The sequence below is a fragment of the Epinephelus moara genome, chromosome 21 (genome assembly GCF_006386435.1).
Source record: "Epinephelus moara isolate mb chromosome 21, YSFRI_EMoa_1.0, whole genome shotgun sequence".
NCBI lineage: Eukaryota > Metazoa > Chordata > Actinopteri > Perciformes > Serranidae > Epinephelus > Epinephelus moara.
In genome coordinates, this window is record NC_065526.1 from 9,793,515 (window position 1) to 9,820,922 (window position 27,408).

A 27,408-nucleotide genomic window follows, 5' to 3' on the forward strand; every position below is an offset into this window, starting at 1 on the left:
ACATTACATACCCACAAGAACAGATTAGCTGCCTTAGCACCAAACACGCAGGATAAACCCTCTGCAGCAGAGAGAGATGAGCGCGCTATAAATTACATCCTAGTGTACCCACACTGTACAATGAAAAATAGCATTGACTTTTACAAACGCTATATCTCATTACACTCTAAATAGTCAAGACCTCAAATATGATAATGACTCCTGCGCACAACAGCAATCCATCTGGAAGATTTGTCTCTCGGAAAGGTTACTGAGCAATTTTCATGTTGTGATGTATTTGTTAGAAAGACAATAGGGGAAGTGCATTAGCCAGTTTTAAAATATTGTTTATTGTTTTCTCACTGAAAAAGACAAAAATCTGTCTTTTCCATAAATCTTCAAAAATCAGAATAGAAATATTGTATCGCTTAAACTCTTACATTAGCTGGCATGCAAAGTGATTAAACCTTAATATTTAATAATGTTAATATTGTCATGTTTTGAGCAGAGTGGAGTACCTAGCATTTTATGTAATAATGTGGCTTTGTATTTCAGGTTTTATGCACAGGTTAGGTGTGTGTCTGGCTGAAAAGAGCTCGAGTGACGACATCTACAATGCTGGTTTCCGTCTTTATTTATGACAAGAATGTTTGATGTGGGTTTTCCACCGATATGTCAGTCAGATAAGTGATTATAACATGATGTCTGCTGCTGTGTATTTAAGTAATTTTTAATCCAAAATCAATTGTTTATTAACTGAATCTCTTCCTCATTATTCTCCAAGTCTGTCTCATGTTGGTTGTTAACAATAAAGTAATACATTGGCCCTACATGTGGGAATTTCATATTCATTTACCAACAACCAGCACATATTCTTTTATATAGAAATCTCCAAAAAAAACTGTAGCGTTTCTTTTTTTGATTTTCTATGTAATATTCCTGAGGGAGTACACTTGACCAAGATTGTTCCCAGTGGCACATGAGAAGCGAAACAATTAAATTAAATTTCAAATCAGGACATTGTATTTAATTCATGTCCTAATTAACATCATTTATTTGTGTTCATTTTTGTCTGTTATGAAGTAGTAATTAAAAACTATGTAGCACTTTTTTATTCCTGTTCCAGCATCTGAGTGTTGGATTTGAGTATGGTTTTCAAGTTAACAGAAAAATAGAATATTGCAAATGTAATTTAATATAATATGTAACTTTTGCATAAAATTAAAAGGGCCATTTGTAACAAGTTAGATAGTGATTAAAGGTGAGCACATTTGCAACTTATGCCATCATATTGGTCCAGTGTGTAGGATTTAGGAGGATATATTGGCAGAAATTGAATATGATATAATAAGTTTGTTTTCTTTAATTAGGGGAAATAATAATTGTTGTGTTTTCGTTACTTTATGAGCTGTTTATATCTACATGGAGTGGGTCCTCGTTCGTGGAGATCATCATTTAGCACCACCATGTCCATTCAGTAACCCAGAACGAACAACACAGACACTGGTTTTCGACAGACAGGGCCATTCGTGTTTTCATGTCAGCCACCGTAGTTAGCAAACTCTGCGATGAGAGCATTGGCAAAAACAGATTGAGGATGCAGAGAAAGAGACCTCTGCAGATAATTTGGCTCCCAAAGAAAATCTGGATCTTTTTTTTTTAATAGTTTTTCTATTTCATTGTATAAACTAAACATAAATCACACACAAACATGTTTAACATTACATTACATACCCATATAAAACAAACAAACAAACAAACAGAAAACAGCAAAAAAAAAAATTCTTCTAACCTACTGTCTACTGTTTAGGTTAAAACAGTTTGGAGTTCTACTCTTTCAATTTAAAACAATCCTCCGTTTAGCAGTGAGACAACCCAGTGTCACACCTCTCATTTTCATCGCAGCTTACCTATCTAGTTTGTCTCCTAGTAAACACAGAATAGGACATTTAGGAATAACAACCTGACAGATTTCTAAGGGCATCTGTTTAGGGTACCTTGTTTACTGCAACCATGCCAACATTTGTCTGGGATCGTCTCATCCATTTCATTACATTTTACTGGGGTAATATACAGTATGCCCTGTGCAAAACTTTCATTTGAATTATTCTATATTGGACACATTTTGATATTGTTGAAGTATTCTTGCCCTTCTCCCATCAAAGCTGTGTATAGCTGTGCCAAGGTTTATATATACTGGAGTCCTGAACATCTGGACCTTGAGTTATCAGGGAAAAAGGTGAGCACACAGTAGCAGGTGTTGGGCTACACTGATGTGTAACGTGAACCTGCTTTATTTAGTGTTTTTGATGGTTTTAGACCTCTGCAAATAATCAAGCTCCTGGTAAAAACCTGAACAATGAGCACTGAGGGAATTTCAGCTTGGGAGTTTCAACTGGTTTCAATCTGCAGTCCTCACTGCTAGATGCCACGAAATCCCCCTGAATCTTACACACTGTTCCTTTTAGCTAAAAATATCTCTTAACTGGAGAGGCTTTGTTAATTGGAAAAATCGATACTGGGACATATTTGATACTTTATGAAGAATGCTGAACAGAAACATTAGTCGATGAGGCCTGTGTGCTACCAAGTAGATGGATAGGTTACCATGGAGGAAGTGGGTATACTCTGCTACATATTCCAATGGCTTTTTGACTGAGAGTGCTGTAAACGGCCAAAAAAAGAGGAGGGTATACCCGGTATACCTGCGCATACCCTCCACTACCCCACTGGAAACAGAACACTAAAACCTGTTAAAGAGGAAAGCCTAGAATGACGTCTCCATCTACTGGTGAAGGACATAAATTTACCTCAAATTTCCACCTTATTTATGCTGCTGTTGGTGGTGATGGTGGTGTGTGTGTCTGTGTGTGTCTGTGTGTGTGTGTGTGTTAAAATGTTATTTTGCTTGTTTGTTTATAGGCCTATCTGTGGATGTGTGTATGTGTGTGCATTTATGTATTTTCTACTACTCTGTGTGAAAATATAAATAACTACCTTGGCGGTGTGTGCAGTGTAATCTGCTCCCAGCAGGCTGGATTCCCACTGTGAGAAAGACAGTATATTGTTCCTGCAGCACCACAGATAACAACTCATTAGCATACTGAATCATTTGGCTGCAAGAGCCACTCTGCCACCCATCTGCACCGAGCTGATAAACACACACACACACACCAGCTCCCTCACACACAGATCTATGCAGAGCGAGCACATCCACACTCACACAAGCCTGATCTCACAAACATATACATACACACACGCGCACAGGCACAAGCCTCCTCTCATCCCCTCCCTTTCGATCCCTCATATACACTCCCTGTATCCCTCTCTTTTTGTGAGTCTGTGTGTTTTTGGAGAGTCGGGAACACTAAAGCAGGTAAATGTTTGGCAGGCATTAACCCAGAGGGCCCCTCAGTGGAGTCCTTGCACAGCCAGAGCAGAGCACAGGAGAGGTCCCCAAACACCTGGATGTCTCTGATGCTCTCTGGAAGCAATTTTAGTTTTTAGAAATGTCTAAGAGCTGATGCTGTTGTAGTGCCGGCAACATCTGCTGTGTGGAGTTACGGAATATAGGGAAGCAGACTTCAGAAAAGTAGCACTGGCAAAGCAACAGCTAATTTCTTATTAATGGCCGCGGGTTTGTGAACATAACTTTTCGATTGCGTAAGTGAATAACTTTCAGGGGCGGTGAGAGTCTCGACCAGCGCGGCGGTTTCACAATGTGTACAGACACAACAGCGTGCAAACGAGTGCAGCGGAGGCTGTCAAAACCACTTTCACAATGGCAGGATATCCTGCAGGTCACCGAGCCACGTTAACCTCTACAGGAAGTTGTCACTTGTTGGGAGGAAGTGAGGATTCCAGCGTTCATTGGGGGGAGTTTCAGGAGGAGGTTGTGGTTTCAGCTATACACTCTGTACAGATAAGGTGTGAAACAGTTGCATGGTGTGTTATGCCACTGCCTGCCTATATAAATTTCGATTAGATTATGCGATTACGGGTAACTGTGTTAAAGGTAGTCATGTGTGATGAAATGTGGCAAATATTGTATATGTTCAGTTTCTTGTACCATGACGGAACTGAATTGAATTGACTATATTCAAATATTCTTAAAATGTCCCCCTGAATATATTGATTAAAAGGCTATATCACAGCTGATTGAGTTTTTGTGAAGTGTTAGGAAAATGAGAATTTTTTTGTGTTATGTTAAACTCCTTTCAGAGCGTTAGCTAGCTAGCATACATTAGCTAGTGAACTTTCTGAGTTTATTGCACTTGCTAGCTTTGCATAAAGTTAGGATCTGTTAATGTTCCTATCAGCTGTTGACTGGAAACTGACTGTAACACCGTGCAATAACATTGTATTTCAGTTAGGTTATGCATGAACAGGTGACATCAACATCAATATGTGATTTTGCACTGGAGCTGTAATTGTGGAAATCAAAAATGTTTTGCCAGAAAAAGCGTCAGTAATTACATGGAGTGGAATCTGGCCAGTTTGCGAGTGCTAATCAATCAACCATCACTCATGTAAGCTATCGTAGCTAAGTTACCTGCAGTTAATAAGTCACACATTCACCCAGCGACCAACAATGGTGCGAACAGGTGTGTTCGTTTAATATTAATGTCATATATTTGTATTGTTATTTGACCGTGTTAAGTCTGGTAAAGTGTCATTCCTTCATGTGGACTGTAGTAGATTCAATTTATTGCATCATCATATAGTGTACTTGATAGCTGTACTTGCTTATGATAAATAATACCAAAATAGGAGCTGAGTTTTAAAATTTTGAAATATTTTTTGAAGGAAAGGGGGAGCCACAAGCGGATTTAGTCCCCCTCACTGTTAATTCCATGGCCACAACTTTGACTTGAACTGTTTTACTGATTTATATTGAACTGAACTGAGATCAGTTTAATATAAATTAATTCAACTAAAGACCCACAATGTGCTTGAGTGAGATCAAATACAAGGCTTTTCCTCTGCGTGTTTTATTCAGGGGTTTTGTATAAAATTCATCAATTTAACATTGGATATATTTATAGATACAGCTATCATACAACAAATATGTCATTACCAAACGTACAATGTCCCTTTACTGCAATTCATAAAATACCATAGTTAACCAAAGGTACCAATATCGGCTACTAGGTCCTGCTGAAAAAGCAGAATAGCAACAACAGTGAGCAATACTTAACTGTATTAATCAGAAAACTGCTGGTGTTGTTATGATATTAACACTGTGTGTGGTGTGTGTGCTATGTGAGTGGCGTGCATGTGTGTGTGTACGCTTATGTGAAATGCGGCAATGAAGGGATTTATTTGTGTACCTTACTAAACTACAACTGCATTACAGTTTAAAAAAAAAACACTGAAACATTCATATCAAAAGGACTGCATGAGTCATTTTCATGATATCATATGACTCATATTTTGTACACTATAAGAAACACTGCATGTCTTGTACCTCCACAGCAAATTCAAATAGATAGATTCATCCCAGGCAGTGAAATTGTTTAACTGTCTGTTCTCGTATTTGGTGTCGTTTTCTCACCACCAACGTGTAACAGAAGTAAATGGTACCACATTTGATGCACCACGTTCAGTCGCTTGCGTTACATTTTGAGTTCATCTCGTCCCCTCTGCTCTTTTCTCGTCTCCCAAAAGACCATTTTTGCTAGTAAACCCATTGACAAACACACTACAGTACATCTTAAACCACATGACTTGAACTCGAGTCACTGTTGTTACACTGTGCAGTGGAAATATAATGCTATTTACAATACATACGTTAACTGCATGGGTACAATAGAGTCTAGTCGGTTCATTTATGGCCTCCAACTGAGGCAAACTTACTTTTGTGTCATTATTCAAACACATTAAATTTGTTGGGCATAAATCTCATTGATGTTTTAGAGCCAGTTACTCGCAGCACACTGCAAGCACATCGGATCTACTCTGGCTGCACCGTATCTGTGAGCAGTGGTGGTGAAGCATTGGTCCAAACTTCAATATTACACATTAAAAATCTTTGCTTGTTTCTTGATTGATCTTTTGTTTGGTTTTGTTTTGTTTGCTTTTTCTTTCTTTCTTTTTTGTGTGTTTTTTATTTTATTTTAGATTATCCTGTCTTTGGACTTTCAGAACACTCAAAGTTATACTCCGCAGGTCAGTCAAAGACATGAGACATGCAGAATTTACAAGTCTTTTGTTGGATCGAATTCAACCCATCACCAATCAAAGCAAGCTATTCATCAGTGCTGCCTCAGGTGTAGCGTGGAGACGGGAACGTACTCCACTTTCTCACTACGTGGAGTTTGATTCTCTTTCCTACACTGACGACTCAAAGCTAACAGGTCCTGAGCATATCCATCTCTTTCTTAGTCCCTCTCACTGTTTTCTTTCAGTCTCAGGTTTTGTGTCCGTGGTCTGTTGGCATCAGCATCATCGGCGACTGGAGCCATCTAAAGAGCGGCCATTGCGCCTCAGCTCCCGAGCAGCTAGATGCAGCGGGGGCCCACGTGAAGCCGTTAGAGTCCTTGGAGCTGGAGGTGAGTCCTGCTCCTCCATAAAGCTCTCAGGACTGCCCTCACCATCGCCATCAGGCAGGCTTCCACAACTGGAGCCTGGAGACATTGTCTCCAGAAGGTCATCCCTGGCCAAGCCCACCACTGTGTCCTGATGTGGTCCACCCTGAGGGCCCCCCTCATGGGCCCCGACCCCAACCAGCAGCCCTGTTTCCCCATCAGTTGTGCTGCCAACATTCCTCCCTCCATCCTGGTCCTCGAGGAGGTTGGAGAGGAAGCTGATGTACTTCATAGCGAGCCGCAGAATCTCATTCTTGCTCAGCTTCTTGTCTGGGGGGTGAGTGGGGATGAGTTTGCGTAGCTCGGCAAATGCCCCGTTTACGTTCTGCTGCCGCCAACGTTCACGACTGTTAGTGAAGATACGGCGCACAATCTTTGGCTGGCCAGCTAGGAGAGGAACAGGGAGGGAGAGAGGCAGACATGAGAAGAGGAGGTATTGATAGGATAACTCAAATAACACACAACAGGTAATGCTGACTGTAAAAGGGTAAAGCAACATGTGCAGTAATAAAAATGGAAGAATTAGCCGCAGGAGAACGCATGCACATTGATTTTGAGAAAAAAAATAGTTTGCCGGAAAAACAAGCAAGTTTATTTATCCTAAGAAATTAAGCTGCAAAATTGTCCTCCCTACAACCATGGATTTTTAGATGATGGAGAAGAAGCTAGAGGCTCGCAAAATATAGTACAAAAAGCTGTGTGCGAAATGCAAATGTGACACAAGAGAAATGGATGGTTTGACACGCCAAACCTCAGGAAAGAGTGTTGAGGGGACTGTGTGCTCCCTACTCCATATTCTGTGTACTTTTTATTTATTTAGGTATGATAAAATGCCCCGCTGCAGGTAGTCACATCCTCCCGCCCTCAACAATGGTGTCTTCCAGGCTATTGTCGCCCTTGGAACACACCCAGTCTATCTTAATCCTTCAGCCCACTCTGCAGTAAAACCTTGGCATGGAGGCAGCAGCACCCCCATCCTCCACCCCTGTATATGGCAGTGAGTGGGCAGCGATGGAAAGGATGTTTCAAATGAAATAAACCCCAAATCCGCCTGACAGAGCTTACTTTAATGGCATGCAGGTACATATATTTGACATTCAGATTAGCAGCGTTCATTTATGACATGAATTATGATTTGATATTTATTCCAGTGGGTTAAACACTTATTTTTGCGAGGCATCTTCTGCAACACTCAGATTAGGTACAGTATAGATCCATGTCAGTGGATGAATGACAATGGAGATGAGGAGGGGACGTTTAGGGGACTATATTGGCAGAAGGAGGACACAGCAGAAGTGCGTCTTACCATACTTATAAAGATCTAAAATGCGCCTACCCTCGTCGAGTTCAACCTCATAAGGCGCCGGGCGGCGCTTTACCCTGTTGCTGGGGTACATGCTGTACTGCTCCGACTCCCCTCCGAGACTACAGCAACAGAAAGCAGACAAAAGGTGCACAGGTATATGAGAAAACATGAATTTCAGCATACATCATCTCCTTCATTGCATATAACCCTCAACACCCCCTGCTTACCCCTTGCACCAGGAGCACACACACAAACACACACACACATTTATAGGCCAGTTCTTTCTGTCACACATGCACACACATGCTCAATAAAGTCAATATAATGTATACACTACAAGCATCTTTTCATACTCCAGGGCCTCACTGTAACAGGGTGACATCCAGCCATTAAACTTATGGCAAACACTCATCAAATGAAAAGGTGCATTCATGAAACTGGCCTGTTATTCATTTCCTTTTTCCCCCTCCACCTTTACCTGTTGATGGCGGCGAGAGGCTGCGCCAGGTTGTAGAGCATCGCCCGGGCCGGGACAGGAAACGCGTTTGGGCTCAGTTGGACCATTCGAGCGTCGTCTCGTTGCGGCGGCGGCAGCGGCAGCGGTGGAGGTCTGCGAAGTTCCGTGATCGGCACCAAATGGCTTTCAGTCCTCTGCTCCACCGCTTTTATAGCGTCCCTCCTGGAGAGCTCGATCACCGGCACTTCCCTTTTCAGGTCAAGGGCGTTGTGAGAGGCAGTTTCCTTGGCAACGCCGTTGATGATGATGCTGATGCTGGTCCCGTTGCTCGAGTTCTGCAGAGGAACGTCATCCGTCTCCTCAACCCCCTTGAAGCTCCCTCCCCTCTCCTTCTCCCCCTCCTCTCTCCTCGGCTCCTCTTCCTCCTTGCATCCGTTCAGTCTGGAGATGATGGAGGAGTCCTCCCGCTTTCCAGGACCGGACTCTGCGTCAGGACTTCCAGGACGAAGCTCCGGCTGCCGTTTTTCCATCATTTTTATACCGTCACCACTCGCTCGAGTCCACTACGTCCTGAATAAGATTTTCCTCGATTAACTTATTGATCAGGGCAATATGTGACATTTTTATATAACAAATAAATAACCAAGCTTTTACTTCCCATGGAAGCCTGGTGCATTATAATTATTGGCGTTAAAATTATGAGTAAATGTTTTTACTATTATCATTATTAGAATTATTATTATGAATTACAGCGCTGACATTTCTAGCTAATCAAATATTGTGGAAAAAAGACGATTAATAGGCTATTTTACCAGCCAGATTATTTTTCTTAATTATACATTTTTGTTCATTATTTTTAAAAAAAAAAATGAAGGAAAAAATAATATTTTGCCACAAGGGATGATAACACTAATGCTTTATGACAATTTAAATGTGTTTTAATACTCGAGGATTGTATAATTTTGTGAGCTGATGAAGGTTTGAGAGCTTTTTATGAAGTTTTGATACATTCCTCATATAGTCTGCATTTATGAATTTGCCTCAGTTAAACATTTTTACCATGAATTTGGAGCCAGTGATATGAGCTTTATCTTGTGGTTTCTGCATTGCATGTTTTTTGTCCTTTCTATGAATCTCTTATCTAAAGCTTGGCCTTCAGTTCAGTTTAAAACGTCCAGCTCATATCTAAACGTATTTAAACCCACGTTTGAGCTATTCATAAAGTCGAATTCGAGTACATGAAAATAAGATTTCGGCTGCTTTTTATTTAGAGGTGAAATGATCGTCTTATAGAGACTGAGCATGCCAGAGAGAGCCTCTTCGTCGAAATAAAATCCCTCCTTTTTTCTGCCTTCATCAAATCCAGAAATAACCTTCAAAATCACTTGGACCTGATCATTTCAACAGCCACAGATGTCAGAGTAGGTGGTGTCATTTTTTTGTTTTATGGCGGTGTATTAGAGGCTATAGGCCATAATGCTGTTGTTGTTAGAGCCGCACATCAAAGCCTTGTCATATTGAACACCCTACACACCAGTGTTAGGCGTTTCAGTGGCTTAATTAACTCGAATAATATTATTATAAACGAACAAAAGACGCGAGAATAAGAAAAGCGCACTTTTATTCCTGGGAATTCTCCAATAGGCCTCGCATCCGTTATTACATCCCGTTACAGTCTCAACCATCCGATCGGACAATAGCTGAAAATGTAGGCTAAATATTTCGCACATCACACCAGTAAAATTCAGACGACAGCAATCCAATTACAGCCGTTAGGAACAACGAGTGCGGCGGTTTAAATAAAGAGGTGTATTTTTTGCACTTACCGTTCCTGCCGTGTTGTTGATGTTACTGTGTAAGTGGAGCCATTTTGTGAGTGGGTCATCCATGTCTGAGGTTTTTCTTTTTTTTCCCTGCCAGTTGTGGAGCAGTGTGTGTGTGTGTGCGTGTGTGTGTGTGTGTAGCTGAGTTATTCCTCGCCGCATCCAGTGCGCTCCCTCAGTATGGGGAGCGGAACACAGGCCGCAATGTGGCCGAGTGAGATAAGCGCACGGCAGCGGCCTCTTCATTCCCGATAAGCCCCTAAACCCATTATTTATGAAATGATTCATTATTATTTGGCTGTCGTGGGCTATATAGGCTTGTGGAGGGCAAAGCATAAAAAAAAGCAAACAGGCACAGCGCAACGGCCTGTAACAACGTACTGTAGCCTGAGCTAGCCTATAGTGGAGGTGTTTTAATTTTTTTTTTTTCTCTCTAATGAAAGAAACAAAAGCTCAGGTTAAGCTGTTGACCTATTTATATTTCCAACAAAGGTTTTTTTTTTGCTAAGCCAATTTATCCTGCAATGAGATAACTGATATAGCAGAGGGTTGTCCCTTTTTTTATTTTATCCTAAAAAGAGTATATCCATTAATCCATATCCATTTCTGCGCCTTGAGGCTGGATGTGCGACTGATACACTAAAAGATTGCTAAAAAATGACGAGGGTATAATTATGATAACGATGCCTTAATCGAATGGGACACAATTCTTTATCAATTAAGCAATAAATAAATAATTAAAGGTGCTGTTGCATGTCATTGTGTGTGTCGGGGGGCCTTGGACGGCGGTTCCTCGGGGCCCATGGGGACTCATGGCTGGGGGAGATAAAAGCGTATCGGCTCCTGGTCGCATCAGATAAAAGAGCAGCACGCTATCAGAGCACATTCAGGACAGCCTGAATTGTAGCAGGTACATCCTAATAACGGATTTTCCACACTCCTTTTTTTCCTCCCTCTTCTTTAGTCAGACACATTTATGAATTTAAACAGGCCAATTGCATATAGGCCTGTTTAGTCAAATAAACTCGTGACGTGGCAAAATGCAGAGCCCAGGCTGCGTCATTAGGGAAACACATGGATGTAAAATGTGGGAAGTCTTAACACTTATCACGCTTCGTGTTTTTTAAGCCCTAATGTTAAAACAAAACAATTAGTCACGACCTTTAAACAGACCTGTTGAAGCAGCAGTCACGACCATCATCCTGCATCCGGTGCTCCTCAACACTCTGACATAATCCCCTCTAAACTTTTTGGTCAGCATCTTTCAAGGAAACCAAGATTGCGAGGCAGTAATTGCAAAATATATTAGGGGGGACACATCATCCCAGATATTAAAATATACTCAAAGTGTCCCCCCTCTCAATAAATTGGTAAAAAAAAATATATATTTTACCATGCTATAGTTTAATGAGAATCATAGATAAAGTTAACCTGTATAGTGGTATGTGTATCGTAGTGTGTGGATTTTGGTTTATGTATTTTATTGTGCCTTCCATATTTATAGTGTATTGTGGTTGTATGATGTTTTAAACTGTATATTTTTAATAACATTTTAAGTCGATGTGTAAAAGCCCAACTAGGGACAAGAGCTGAACATATAAATAGCTATCAACTCTGTGCAACACATCAGTCTCACTCTGTATTGGAAGTATGTTAAACTGCATCGCCCCTATCAAATGAAAAATAAATAAATAACAAATTGCCAATATCACTATTGGTTCTATGGTGTACTGCAGTTCTGTGAGGTGTTGCTGTACCTCAGGAGAAGCCATTGCTCCACTGTTGTGGGTGCAATCAATGTCAAACACTGTACTGTCTCTCTGTTTCATTTCTTTAAAATGTATTAAAAAGTTTTTTAAAAACTTGACTGCAATATTCCTGTTACTTAGGCGATATCATTGTTGATCGTGACATGAAAATGATCATTTTGTGAATGGTTATCTTCTCAATAGTCGCTTCATATAGTGTACAGGTGCATATGCGTATGATGAATGTAATATGATAAATCATTGGTTCTCAAATGGTGTGATGCCAATCCAGGTGTGCTGTGGGATTTTGTAATAACCACACATTGTTACTGCACTATTCAACTGGACCTATACAGAAAGTTATGAAGGAATTTTTAATTGACTGTATCAGCATATTGTGTGCACCCATTTCCTAATACAGAGGCAAACTCTACCTAAAAAATGTAATATAATTTAATTTAAAAAAACCTTCACAGGGAACCTATTTGTCGCCATTTGCATGAGGGAATTATAAGTGTGTGACACATCTTACATCATTTCCTGTTTAAATGTATTGGTGCCTTGACATCAAAATTTAAAATTAATTCTTGAATCATTTTGTTGATACATATTTCATGAGTAATAGTGGGTTGTCTATTGTTATTTGATATCAGTCAATAAAAACTAATATCTATGTCATGATAAGAGTGATAACACACGTTATAGAGGCTATTGTGTACAGATATAAATACAGGTGTGCCTTGAGATTTTGGCCCTTTGGTGTCTTTTTGACACAAACAGTTTAGGAGCCACAGTGATAAATTATTGCCAGGGGGTGGATTTGGTCCCCCCAGTGTTGACTCCATGGCTACGGCCTTGCTCAACTGAGCCATTATTTTTGTTGGTAACAAGCTCTCAGCACCGCCAAATTAGGAATCTGAAATTTGCAAATCAGTAAGTCTAATTGATTTAATTGAGCCTGATTTTTATGCATTTTGCTGCCAAATTTAGTATACAGGTCATAAGATTTAAAGTTGTACTCTGAGTTTGAACACGAATTTAACACCATGTGATGTAACTGTAAGTGTCTTTTGTGTGGCATAATTAATGAACGTCTTACAAAAGTTTGACAAAATAAAACAACTTTATTTATAAGCGAACAAGTATCAATTTCCTGAAGCAATAGGTGATACAGCACACGTGAAATGAAGGGCTCCGGCAGAGCCCCAGGGAAATATGATCCGTTAAAAAACAAAGAGAGGGAGTGACAGAGAATTAATTGCTTTTATATTTATGCAGAATTTGGAGTTGCAATCCATCGGAGGGCACCTTTAATTTCTTTCTTGCTTTAACCTTGTGTCCTTTATCAGTTTCCCAGTGATGATGCTTTTCTGTGATGCTTGTTTCTATGTTTTGTGTTGTTGATGATGTGTTTTTGATACCCTTGTACGCTCATTTGTGCAAAGCAAATTCCTCTTGGGAGAATAAAGGTTTCAGTCATTCTTTCTTTTATTTTAATTAAATAAAAAGCTCTTTAGTTTGAAGATGTCATGGGATTACATTTGTGGCACATCCTTCCACAAGTTAATCATCTGAAATAATCAATAAGAGTAATGGGGAAATTTTAAACCTGTGACAAAATATGGTTCTACTCACTACGCATTTAGGGTGGCAAATAAATCACATTTTGAACATGAGAAAAGCAGCGGTGCTAAAGTTTTGTTTTTTATTGTCACAAATACTAATAAATGCAGTTACCCTATTGCTTTTATTTTGGAGAGTTTAAGACTTTGTGAATGAAATTATCTCTGTTCAACTATGTCTGACAATTTAAAAAAACATATATGTATAAACAAGTTGTGCTGGATCTGAATCAGTATTTATAGTCTGAACTGTTTTATTAGTATCACAATATATACTCTGAAAACCAGTTTCTTGCCACCACAGTCCTGTTTACTACTGGATATATTTGGTTTTGTCATTTGGTCATTTCATTGATTTGTCATTGTAATCAAGTCCCCTGCAGTGTTGTATTGTATAACAATAGTTTACACTAATGAACCTCTAACCCTGAAATCCCATGTAGCTATTTTGAAACGTAATACTGCACTGAGATACACTCTGACTATCTACCATGGGTTACAGTCCATCAGCAGTGTTTGCAGTGGTGAATCAGATGCCATGGCTGCAGGAGAAATGGCTCTGTGCCATGCCTATCCTCCCAGTCAGCGCTGGTTGCGTCGGGCCGGCATGATCCGAAGGGAAGCGGTGCTCTCCCGGGTCATGAGCCGCGTCACATGGTCCAGACTGAGTCCAGCCACTGCCTCTCCGTTCACCTGCAGAATTTCATCACCGATGCCAAGGAGACCTGTGTAAGGGCCTTCAGGGCCACCGTCACCCACCTTCTCTACATACACACCTGGGAGCAAAACAATTGGAGGGGAAGACGGAAGACAGATGAAATAAAGATGAAGGAAAGGTTGGAGGTATGAGGATGGAGAGGGGAAGTAGAATTTTAATAGAAGAAGAAAAGAGGAACCATATAACAGATATATAAATATACATAAAATAGCACGAGTAAAGTCATTTTTACACATTTCACCAAATGAACTTGTCATTGAATTCCTGCTAAATGCATCTGTGATTTAACGTGTTTGTACTGTATCTGAATATGTTTCATTGATTACACATTTTTAGCTTCTTGCTTTTCAGAGTAAAGCCAAATCTAAAAATGTCAGTTCAATTCTATTCTATTTTTCTTCTCTCTCCTCTCTTTATTCTGTTTTATTTTCAAGAAGAACATGTCATTGAAGAACAGCCTTGCAGTCAGCCAAAAGAAAGTAACCACCAAAATGAAATGAATGCAAAGCCGAGCTCTATATTTCACCCCAAAATCAAAACTACATTATTTTCNTTTTTAGCTTCTTGCTTTTCAGAGTAAAGCCAAATCTAAAAATGTCAGTTCAACTCTATTCTATTTTTCTTCTCTCTCCTCTCTTTATTCTGTTTTATTTTCAAGAAGAACATGTTATTGAAGAACAGCCTTGCAGTCAGCCAAAAGAAAGTAACCACCAAAATGAAATAAATGCAAAGCCGAGCTCTATATTTAAAGGAACAGTTCACCCCAAAATCAAAACTACATTATTTTCCTCTTACTTATGGTGGTATTTATCAGTCTAGATTGTTTTGGTGTGAGTTGCTGAGTGTTGGAGATATCGGCTGTCAAGATGTCTGACTTCTCCCCTATATAATGGAACTACATGGCACTCGGTTTGTGGTGCTCAAAGTGCCAAAAATATATATTTGAAAAACTCTGTATCACAACACAGAAGGAAGCATGCATCTACTCGTGGATGAGAGGTTCGCACTCCTGACCGCACGAGATGTGAACACTGATGGCATCCTCCTCGGCTGAGCTGTAACGTTAGCTAGCTCAGTGATGCTAGGTGAGCTAGCAGTAGATGCACGCGTCCTTCTGCGCAGTGATACAGTTGGTAGGTGTAGTTTGGTAGAAAGAAAGTAGTTCCTACGTGAAACTGCTCACGACAAGGTCTGTGGATTATCTTGAGTAACCAGGTCATGATTTCTGGAAAGAGACATTGCTGTTGATGTTGTTGTTGTTCAAATGTATTTTGTGCCACTTTGTGCCATCTAGTTCCATTATATTCCAGAGAAGGCAGACATCTCTACAGCTGATATCTCCAACACTCTGCAACTCACACCAAAACAATCTAGACTGATAAATAGTACTACAAGTGAGAGGCAAAATTTGTATTTTTGATTTGGGGGTGAACTGTCCCTTTAACACAGCGCAAAGATGGTGTGAATTAAAAAAACGTACCTGTGTCTGGTCTGCCTTTGCCCCTTGAGATGACAAAACCAAAGGGACCGTTTGGGGGTCTGACGAGCTCCAGGAGGAGGGTCCCATCGGGGAAAGCCTGGGTGACCCGACCTACTGGACGCGCAATTCTGGAGGGGAGGACATCCTCGACACTCAGGGCCCGGTGAAGCTCCAGCTGAGGGCTGTCGGGGCTGTAACAGAAAGAGCAGAGAATCAGCTATAGTCAAGGGCAAGGGTTTGGTTTCAAATATGAAGGAGGGGTCTGGTGTCCTCCCCCATGAAATTTTACGTGTCAAACATGTAATTTCCTGCACTGTAGAGAATTTTTATGCAACAGTTCATGATGGAAATGTCTTTATTATGTGAAGAGAAACAAAAATTCTCCTTTCATGTTATCTCTGTTGAGTCAACACACATGTAGGCATGATTTACTCTTCCATCCTCTTTTGTTTGGGGAAGTAGCCTCTTTAGATGTGAATGTGGCATCTATTCACATCAGTGATACGTCAATTAATTTGAATTAATTTATAAAATCCTGGACTTTAATCGCTCATATATGTTGTCATGTTCACAGGGAGAAAATGGAAACTTGGACAAGAAGAAACCGCGTCAAGATTTGTTTAAGTTACTGATCAGTACATGCACGTTTTGGGGTCATTTTTTAGTCATTTCAATCAGTAGGGTAGGTTTTTTTTTTTTTTTTACTTTTTTTGGAGAATGCACATTTGTTTCTTCTATAATTACACTGCATTGTATGTTTTCTTATCGTCATGCAAGCTATAGATAACGATTATGCTTTTTAAAAGTGATGGGGGCAAAAGTGTCTATTAAAAAAAAAACACTCTGGGTGTGAATGACACCTCTGGCTTTAGTCATTGTAAAACCAATAAAGCACTGCAGTGTAGGATGTGGTTTAATACCATACATGTTTCGTCTTCCTCTCTACTTTATTTTTCTTTCCCACCTACCTGGGCGCCAGGCCGTACGGTATCTGCACCTCTCCCAGTATTGTTGAACGCTCTGTTCTCCTCTCTAAACTCTGCACAGAGGAGGCTTTGCGCAGTTGGGCCAGTGGCAGCACCTAGTGGCAAATAAACGGCACTGTAAGAAATGGTGTCTCTCATGTTGGCAAAATTCACCAGATCGGCTTTTGGAACCGTTAACTTTCTGGCGCTAACACTCCTCTAAAACTAACAAGTGTGACTTTGGCACCACACACACACACACACACACACACACACACACATTATGCAAATAGAGGCTGTGATTGGCTGGAACAGGAAGTTGTGTTTAGTGTATTAGTGCAGCTGCCAAGAGGACAACAAGGATGGCTACTGCAGGAAGTGGAAGGAAACACAGACAACCTGGAATGCATTATTTGCACTCCCAGTGTCAGGCAGAAAGGATGGTAACACTTCAAAGCTTCAGTTGGTCCACTGTGGCAAGTAGTGAAAGGTACATCAAAGCAAAACAGGAAGTTTAAAGACATGTAAATAAGATGTTTTCTCCCTACGACCTTCCTTTCTGAGGTAAAAATCACATCTATTTGAGGTGGAGAAATTAAACAAAAGACAATGGCAGAGCAGCGCAGCATGAAAAATGTTGCTCACCGTGTGCAGGGTTTGCAGTGAGGGTGTCCTCTGCATGCGGATGGTGGGCTGGGGTCTGCGTGTGGGGCTTGGGGATGCAGAGCTGACCCGTGGGGCCGTGGGGATACTGAGGTGCTCCATGCTGCTGGAGCGGCCTCCTTTCACTAGTCTACCAACACTGTTCAGACCAATAGAGGAAAAGAAGCGACGCAGGAAGAGCTTTGGCCGTCCATCCAGCTTTCTGTAAAAGGAAAGTTTGTTTCAGTTGACAATAATATAAACTCAAAATGTATTAAGACACAATTACATCCCCAACTAAACTCCCCAACAAGCCATGGATTGGTAAATTAATAACTATTTTGCTTGTTATAGTTCTGCTACAAATGTCCTCAACAAGTAAAGGCTTTTATAACCAGAAGAGGGCAGGATTGTCTTGATGTTCACAGAATATTTTTAATAACAACATCCTGTAGGTCAGGGTTTTAATCTCCTAACTGCGACCAGTCTGGCACGCTCAGGCCGTTTTGGGAACAGCATGGTGGGGGCAAAGGATTTATTATCTAAGCCACGACAAGAGCGTTGTTATCTTGGCTTACCTGGAGCCGTCAGAGTTTTCCTCCCATAAGGCCTCAGCTTTCAGGTGTTCTGCTCTCAGCAGCTCTGCTCTGAGGTCCTCGGCCCGAGACATGGCCAGGCCGCGCAGAGCGGGGCGACACTCAGGACCAGAACCAGGGTCACTCAGACCTGCTGGTGGAGAGGGACGTGCTGAGTGGATGTCAAAGAATCACTCTGAAATGTTCTACTTTATTCTACTCTGTTTGATCTATTGTGTCCTGTTCTATTATATTGTACTCTGTGTTATTTTGTTCTATTATGTTCAGTTCCATTTTGTTCTATTCTATTTTATTCAGGTCTGTTTCATTCTATTTTGTTCAGTTCAGTTCTGTTCCCTTGTACTGTGTTCTATACTGGTCTGTTCTATTCTGCTCTAATCTGCCTTCTGTTCTGGTCTGGTTTGTTCTATGTCATCATATTCTGTTCAGTTCAGTTCTGTATACTGTTCTGTTCTATTCTGTTTAGTTCTGTTCTGTTTTGATCTGTTTATATTCTATTCTGGTCTGTTCTATTTAATGCTATTCTGTTCTACACTTTTCTATTCTGCTCAGTTCTGTTCTGTTCTGTTCTATGTTATCATGTTCTGTTTCATTCTATTTTTTCTCTTCAGTTCAGTTCTGTTTTGTTTAGTTCTGTTCTGTGCTGTTCTATTTTGCGCTTCTTCTGTTCTAATCCATCTTATTCTATTTAGTTTGTTCTTTTCTGTTGTACTGTATTCTATTCTATTCTATTCTATTCTATTTCTTTCTGTTCTAATATATTGTGCCTTCCATTTTACTCTGTTCTGCTCAGTTTCAATCTATTCTGTTCTATATGGTGCTATACTGTTAAGTTCTGTTCTATTTTGTTATGTTCTGTTTTATTCCGCTCTGATCTGCTGTGTATTGATCTGTCTCAGTTTTCAGGTATTCAATAAAATGGTACTTTATACGCTTATTATTATGCTCATTCCCAATGACCACTCACCTGATCCATCTGGAGTGGCATCCCAGAGTTCAGCAGCTGGCAGGTCAGTGGTGAGCCGGGCCGGAGAGTACCTCAGGGTGGAGGGCCTGATACAGGGCACCTGGCTGCTTGTTGCAGGGGTCCCTTGGGTCAAAGCCGCTGCGCACTCCCTTCTTGCCTCTGGAGAGTCCAGGAGGGCAGATGGTCCTCCCTCACCTCCCTGATTTGAGGTCATCTGGAACTGAACTGTGGACTGACCTGCAACAGAGCGATTTCTTGAACTTGACTTCAGGGCTGACTTGATAGGCAGCGATGGGGGAGGTGATTCCCTTAATCCGTCCAGCAAGCGGGGCTCCAGAGCGACGGGGCTATCTGGGGCAAAGGAAACAGCTCTGCTCAAGTTGACCCTGTTCCTGGGATTTGAGTTACGCCGCTGAGCCCAAGATGGACCGTAAGGGCCATGGCCAGACTCCAACCGACTTTCACCCTTCCTGCTCCTTCTCCTAAGTTTTCCAAACCCTGATGATTTCCACCCTGTGCTGCTCTCTTTATTTTCCCCCAGCACGTAAGCTCCGGCAAAGGTGACAGTTAGAGGAGCTTTAGGACGAGTGCTTGCCTCTGGCTTGTTATGAGGCACCCAGCGAGGAGCCACTTTCTCCCGTGGGTCCTCAGGCTGCTTTGGCTCAGTGTTCTTTGGCTCTGACGGTGATGAGACTGGCTGAGGCTCCCTGACTACAGAGCCACATGCCTCACACTTCTTCACCAGCACTATTATCTCTTTAATCACTGTTGTGGGTTCACTACTGACACCCACAACTTCTTGTTTCTGTGGAGGCATGGAGACACTTCTATGGCTTCTGCTCCTCTCTGAACCACTGCTGCTAGAATCTGTATTGCTGTCTTTACTCTTGGACTTTGGCTGCCCGGGCCTGCTACGCTGCCTCACCCTATCCAAGTACCGAGACTCTGCTTCTTTCTCTGATTCGTCCTCGAAGCGCACCCGTGTGGGCGAGCAACCATAGCGTCTGGATCGACCACCTTGATCAATGGGGGAAGTGCTTCTTTGGTTTGGGATGAGGAGGGGACCGGATCCAGTTTGAGCCACATGATCTTCTTTGGTTTGAACAGCTTTCTGCTCTGGTGTTGGACTGGGAGACTCAACTTGCTGCTTCTTTCTGTAAGAAATAACACAGAAGTGCATCTTTCAGACATTTTAAAGACACATTTTTTGTCTGTACGAGAGTTACACGTGTTAACCTCATTTGTGAGTCAGTGTCTTATGAAAGTGAAGCAAAAATGAACATGAAAGTGAAACTGTATGTCAGCCATCTCACAGCAGCAGATCAGCTAGGTAAAAGAACACATTTTTTTCTGATTAAATACACAAATGACATGATGTATTGCAATGAGACAGTACATAAAGTGGCTTCAGGTGGGTTTGCTGTGCAGTCATGGATGTAGGATTCAATGCAAGTGAATGTTTCCTGCTGATATAAAGGGATTTCAGCACTTTGTGACATAAACACTTCTTCACATCAGGTTCCGAAGATGCAACTTATTTTCAGTCATTATGCACCAGTAGCTTTGCAAAAACAGGCCAGCGGCAGGATGGAAAAAGCAGAGAAAAAGACATAAGGATTGGAAACATACTTTGTATTTTTGATTTTGAGGTGAACCATCCCTTTAAAGATATAGACAGTGTGGCAAAAGCACAAAAAAGAAAATGTATTAACCTGTCAGCAAATGGAACTTGTTATCACACCACTGACTCATACCCATGCATGCAAAACTGCACAGATACAAGTGGGACATTCACAGTCTCTAACAGTAACTTGTGAAGATGCCAAAGGGCTCGCGGCCCACATCAGTAGACGTAGCCAACTTACACAGTGGATCTCTGATCGGAATGGGAGCGTCTGCAGGGGCGATCGCCTTTAATGTGATTGGAGCGAGCCTTGAGTCGTGCTCGCTCCAGAAGACGCTTGGCTTGCTCGTGTCTCGGGCTCAGAGGGAGCTCATCAGTGATTACAAGAAGTGACCTGAAGATCAAAAGAAAGATGCAAATTAGAAAAGAAATTAATCATTTTGGTGATGAAAACGGAGAGTAGAGATGAATGTATAATGAGACTAGGCCACATCACCATCTGTTTGATGAAGTCTTTAAATGTGCCAAGCTTATTGTGTGTTGTGACATATCCAGCAACATCATATTCCCCACAGATTGACTTAACATTGAGTGAATCAAGCTGCGTCTTCTTAAGCTGTTTTATGTAATATCAGATAGATAGACTGGGGCGTGGCACTGGCAGTGAGCAGCAGAGAGAAACGTCATCCTTCCAACTATCCTTATGCCCAGCAGCTAAGCTGCTCTGCATTGTGCTTCATCGTCTGTACTCGCCTTTATCCCCTGGCCCAGTGATAAAGATAGCATGATACACCAGCCATGTGGATTATCCTTGTAATGGACTGAGTGTGATTCATTCTCTCCTGGGGTGTCAAGAGGAGAACATATTGTGTTTCAATAGATTACAGTTTGTCATGGCAAACTTGTTCCAGCACTGACAAATACGATATAATTAGCAGCCTGTTTTGGTGCCCAATATGCAACTCTATTATTTTGTAGCTTAAAATGATGATGACTAGAATGCACTCTATAATGATAATGGCCTGACGATAAACAGAAAAGGGTGGATAAGATGAACACTTGAGCCAAACTTTGATTTAAAAACACTGAAAATAATGTTGTTGGTATTGCTCAGTTACATGAATGCGTTCAACTTACTCATGTATTTATGTATTCTGTACACTTACGTAAGTATGATTGCTTCAAATGTCCCTGTCAATATTTAGAACATGTGCATTTGACACCCCCTAATAAAAACATGACAGTAGCAGAGGACTTTTACATTGACAAAGATAAATACATTAACACCATGTAGAACAGGCATAAATTGGTGCATAAAATAAAATCACCAGACCCCCAAACCCCTGTTTCATATCTGCCCCACCCCCCATATTAAAAAATACCCACACCCTTGAGATTTTAAGACTTTAACTCTAGTGTCAAGTGTCACAGTTTGTAAATCACTTGCAAATGAGAGCTTCATTTCATAATCGTATTAGCATAAAATATTGGCTTCATCAATATACTGTATTTAATACTTTATGAATATATTATATCTGTATGATTTGATTATGATATATCTGCTTCAATCCAGTAAAAAAAATAGACTCTAAACTCCCATATGCGGAGCTGTAAGTGGGGACTTCATGAGGAGAGGACATAAATAGTGCATAGGAGTTGTATGTCACCGTCACTGCCAAGTACATAAAGAAGCTTTGCATTGCTCACCTCAGATAGGGTTCAAGTTCCTGCGCAAGGATGGCTGAGTCTGAGCTGTCCAAAGCCCCATGTGCACCTGTGACCGTCATAAAGCAGAGAGGAAAAGTACAAATCAAAGCAAATACAAAAGGTTTTATGCATACATAACGTGAATTTTCTGTCCTCTGTTTCCCCTGACATTTAGCTAACCTAGTGTAATTCATATTGTATTGTGGATTATTCTTATCTAGGGTTTAGGTCCTTTTTACTGTCTCATGCTCTGGGGGAAAACACCACAGGCAAGAGAGCCATCAGTCATAATGTGACCTACAGGGACATGCGGGTATTAAAATAATTGGGTCTTTGTATGATCATAAGGATTTTCATAAACCATCATACCATTGGATTCAGTGACAGTCTCATAGGTTATCCCTGACTGATCCTTAATGTCAGTCAAAAAAAATAGCACAGGTTATGCAACCACTGACAGATAAAGGCAGATTTCCCAGAGACAAGAGGGAAAAATCACTTGATAATCATGGATTTACCCCTATGGATTGCACTGACTGTATTGGTATTGACACACGCAGATGCATGCACAGGACACATCCAGAATCATAAATACATTGTATGGAAAAATACATAATCTGTCACCTTACAGGAGTACAGAGACATCCATTAGCGCGTAGACAGAAATACAAAAGCAGGGACACTTCCCCCCACCGCTCTGACTGCTAATAATAGCAACACCCTCATGCACATCTGCACATCTGACATCTGTTCAACTCTGGGAATCAGCCAGGTTGCATACTGCATTTCTATACAACGTCATTGGTAGACAGACAAAGGCTTATATAAGGAACTTTGAATAGTTACAAAAGCTGGCGAGTATTCTCAGCGGACAATATTTTAACATTATAAAAAGCTTTATTGCCTCAGTTACCATTTAATAACATTCACTAGACTGTACAAGGCAGTCAGAAACTAGAACTGAACCACTTGTGTAAAAAGAATAAAGCAAAGCCTTCATTGCATTTAGCCTGTGTGGACACTTATGTATATCAGTATACCAGTATACCCTTTTGCCTTTATTTTTTGTTTAACTCACACAACAGAATGTATTAGAAAGCCGCATTAGCCAGTTTGATGTCACAGCTTTGCAACCCTTTGTCAGACACCTTCTGTGAAATACAATCCTTACATCAACAAACTATAAATAAAACCTCCTCAAGATGAGGAGGAGGGATCTTATCTGTGACTCAGCCACAAGTTGGTCTCTCAAACCATTCAGTCAAGCTTTCTTTTTCAAGCCTTAGACCTGTTTATTATTTACAAAGTTCTTACAATTGACAGTAGAGAGGTATTTCACTGCTGGAGAGATGGTATTTCGCTAAAATTGGGCTGTCTCTGCAGTAGAAAGATACAAATGTGGCCAGTGAAAACAGAGGACAAGCGCTATGGCATTTGCTTTTGCTCAAGATGTAGAAAACCTACAACTACCAGAATGCACTGCACCACACTGGACCAATAAACGTTCCTGCTTGTGGGTGAGGTAATGTGAGTTTGGCCGTATTTTGAGACATGTATAGCTGCAGACACATTCTGTTTGAAGTGTACACAACACGCTCCTACAAACCGTGCCCACCACCAGTACAAGACAAACCCACCATTGCAGGGGTTTGCAATGGTGGGTAAACTTTGCTACAACGCAACACTGTAATGAATAAATATGCCATAAACGTAGCAATAATTCACTTTATAATCCATCATACATGAAGACATGATTCGCTTTATTAGTAGCAAGATGAAACCCTTACCCTTACCCCTACCCTACCCTTAACCACCCCTGTTCCAACCTAACACTTCATAGCTAGCTAATCGCTAACTCAACATTTTCTTTGGGGCCTCCGCTTCGGGGCCAAGGATCAAAGAGGGTTGATCGTGTATTGTTGTCTAGGTATGGTGGGTGAGTCATGTAGCTGCTCCAGCTGCAGGTATAGCTACTCTTTTTCTCCACAGCTAACAATACAGCTGGTAACAAACCAGCTTGAAATGTAAGTTAAGTTTATATTTGATCAGCACTGCTTAGTTTTATCATTTGCTCTTGGTATTTTCAGTCTGCATTTTTACAATACAGGAAACTGTATGGCGCACGTCCTGTTCACAGTTTCTTGTATTACAGCCAAAGAGTGCACTAAAATGCGTTTCTAAAGACGAGAACTAGGAAATACAGTTACAGAATCTTGGTTTATATTTAATCGCCACTGCCTAGTTTTACTGTTCGATATGAGTTTGAGAGAGCAAAAGAGGAGGGTGGGCAACTCACACCCAGGTTAATCAAAAAGCCAGTGGGACAATGAGGCTGTAAAACTATGTGTGATGACATCCTGTAAGTCTCATTAAGCCACTTGTTAGCAACTGTCTTTTTTAAGACACATAAAAGCTTCAAAATTCCCATGTGGGATAATTACAGAACTATTTTATGTTGTAGAACAAAATCTAAAAGTCTCTTAAGCTTGTGTTGACGACAGACCTGATTTCAGGTGTCTAACCACCATTCAAATTTTGAGACGAGGGAACTGGGAGTGCTAAAAACTGACTAATTTCTGTTTTTTAGGACCCATTCTTGGTGCACTCTATAAACCTATTTCGTAGCAAGTAGTTTATAGGAAGTACAATCTGTAGTTCGAACAAAATCTGCTGAGAGATGGGCGGAGAGATCTGGGCGCTGGTTAAATGAAGGAAAGTTTACCATAGTTCATTTACACATTCTACCCACATTGTTATGATACAAAGATGGAAGTAGCCTATTCCTTTGAATACATGCAGTATGCCTCAGGAGGCCTACCTGTACAGTCCGCTCTGCATGTCGCGTCTCCATAACAGCTGGCACTTTCTTCTCCACTCTGATCTCTCTCCTCCTTGCAGTTTTGTTGTCTTTCCCTCAACTTTGCATAAGCTCTCTGCTTCACCTTCAGCTTCTCATCAGCAGAGACCACCCCACTTTGAGAGGACACGCTCTCCCAGCTGTCTGAATTGCACAGTCCTTTGGCTACATCACCAGCGTCTGTCTCCTTCTGCTCACACCTGTCCAGGTAGCTCTCCACACTGTCCGAGAGTTTGAGTTCTGAGGATGCGTCAGTGATATCTGCCACACTTCCCACATCGCTCTTGGTGCCTGTTTCAGCTGGTTTAGACTTCATTTGAGGCTCTGCCAATACTTCTGTCTGAGTGTGGTCCTTCAGAGGTAAAGAGGAGGGTATGTTGTTCGGGACAACCCCATTTAGAAGCAGTGTCTCAGGGCGTGCCACTCTCCAGAAGCCCTTGGGTGGTGCCCAATGTCTGGTTGACGTGGAGGAAGAAATGGACGATGCTGCAGGAGCAGAGGTGGTGACAGGAAAACAGGAGAGCACAGGTAGACGAGGAGGAGGGGATGGGTCATCCTTACTGCTGCTTGAGTTATCAGACACAAGACTCTCCAGACTCGTGCCCTCCCCAAGTCCACAAAGCTGGCCTGTCAGAGAACTGACCCGGTCCTCATTTTTCTCTGACCTCTCATCTTCACTTTTCTCTCCCTCCTGAAGCAGCGGCTCTCCTCGTGCTTCAGCTGGAGGGCTGTGGATCTCAAAACTGACTTGCACCTCTACCTCCTCCTCTTCATCACTGCTGCTCAAGGTCTTCCCAGCACCTGATCGCCAGGAGAGGGCAGGCAGAGGTACTGGACCCTTTCCTCTGGGCCTCTGCCTGAGAAGGACTTCAGATGAAATCTGCCCGGTCGGACTGCTCACTAAGACCTCCGTGTCCAACCTCTCTCGTTCTTTCTCCCGATCTCTCCCTCTTGTCCTTCTCTGCGTGAGCGACTTCACCTTGGTCTGCAGTGCGTGCACAGCGGAACTCTCAGTAGGTGGAAGTTGAGTGCTCAGAGACGGTGCTGGGAACACCGGTTCAGGGACAGGGCCAGTGATGAGCCCCCAGTTAATGGGAACCCCAGTAGGTAAAGGGGAGCTGGATTTTGCTTGGATATTATCAACCACCTTCTCTTCCTCCATTGGCTGGTCATGCACAGAAAAGTCCAGACAGATCCTACAGATAAAAAAGAGAAATTATCTTTATACTCACGTGGACAAAACCATACATCTGTTCTACATCTCTGTTACCAGCTACTTCCTATCTGATCTGCCTGGTGAGGAGATATGTAATGTGGATTCAGTCACGTTGACTTATCCTCTGATTACTTTGCAGTGCACAGGATAATCCTTTAGAATGAGAATAAGCAACTGCTGCCTGCAACTGAGCCCCTGCACGAATAAACAATATTATGCATGTGTGGTGTCAAACTAAATCAACAGTATGCCACAAAATAAAACTTTCTCTTTAAATCAATTCAATTAAAATGCTGAGAGAAAAATAAATTATTCAGCCTTAAAAGACTGACATATTTTAAAATGATATGTCATGTGGATCATATCCTGCTAAACGCCCAATTCAACAAATACCATAAACATTATGAAACAAGTAGCTTCATAATGCATTCTTAAGACGGATTCAGTTACATAATTAGGCTAACAGACAATGAGCAGTGTACCTGGATATTTAGTGAAGATGGTGTCCTTTAAAACACAATCCAAGCGTTGACCATGATGATAAAGTTACCACGAATTCTGGTGCACAAATGCACAAGTTGTCATCCATTCTTAAACCTGCGCCAACCGTGCAGATATTGCAGCGCGCATCCTCAGGTCGGTCGCCAACATAAGCGACAAGATGAATCAACTTTCATCTCCGGATTTTATTTTCGCAAAAAAAAGGAAACAAAATACCATCTCTGAATAATTCTCCAGATCCTCGTGTTGTGCCTCCACTCACTGCCTACACTGCTCCCGGTCCAGGCAGTGTCAGGCGAGCCAGCGACCTCTCAATCATGATTGGTCCGGTAATCCCTTCAGAAATGAGTGGGATTAGACAAAAATGGAATACAAAAAATGTCTGCTTTAATTTCGTCCTTGCCTCGCGAACCGAGTGGAGCTCTCTGTTGCGTAAGTACAGAGCGCACACACACACACACCGACACCCTGCACACAGTAATAAGCCAATGAAAAACATAAAGCCAAAATGGAATAATGGGCTTCAGCCTAAATGAGATCCCCCCAATGTCTTGTCCTCCCTGGATATTTAGATGGATCTGATGACAAGACAGAGGCTGCCATGTGTTTTGGA

The 27,408-nt window shown here is 41.5% G+C and overlaps 2 protein-coding genes across 2 annotated transcripts; both read right to left on the minus strand.

The window, feature by feature from the left end:
• Positions 1-4,939: 4,939 nt before the first annotated feature.
• Positions 4,940-10,370, minus strand: tal1 (T-cell acute lymphocytic leukemia 1). Its single transcript, XM_050033249.1, has 4 exons — positions 10,156-10,370; positions 8,351-8,899; positions 7,873-7,991; positions 4,940-6,953 (listed from the first exon to the last, which is right to left on the minus strand). The coding sequence occupies exons 2-4, from the start codon at positions 8,860-8,862 to the stop codon at positions 6,424-6,426; spliced, it is 1,161 nt and encodes a 386-aa protein (XP_049889206.1). The 5' UTR covers positions 8,863-8,899; positions 10,156-10,370; the 3' UTR covers positions 4,940-6,423.
• Positions 10,371-13,010: 2,640 nt separating this feature from the next.
• si:ch211-13f8.1 (uncharacterized) lies at positions 13,011-26,975 on the minus strand. Its single transcript, XM_050033241.1, has 10 exons — positions 26,777-26,975; positions 25,040-26,274; positions 22,222-22,288; positions 20,756-20,908; positions 18,891-20,044; positions 17,906-18,053; positions 17,331-17,550; positions 16,689-16,801; positions 15,721-15,911; positions 13,011-14,298 (listed from the first exon to the last, which is right to left on the minus strand). The coding sequence occupies exons 2-10, from the start codon at positions 26,238-26,240 to the stop codon at positions 14,105-14,107; spliced, it is 3,441 nt and encodes a 1,146-aa protein (XP_049889198.1). The 5' UTR covers positions 26,241-26,274; positions 26,777-26,975; the 3' UTR covers positions 13,011-14,104.
• Positions 26,976-27,408: the final 433 nt, after the last annotated feature.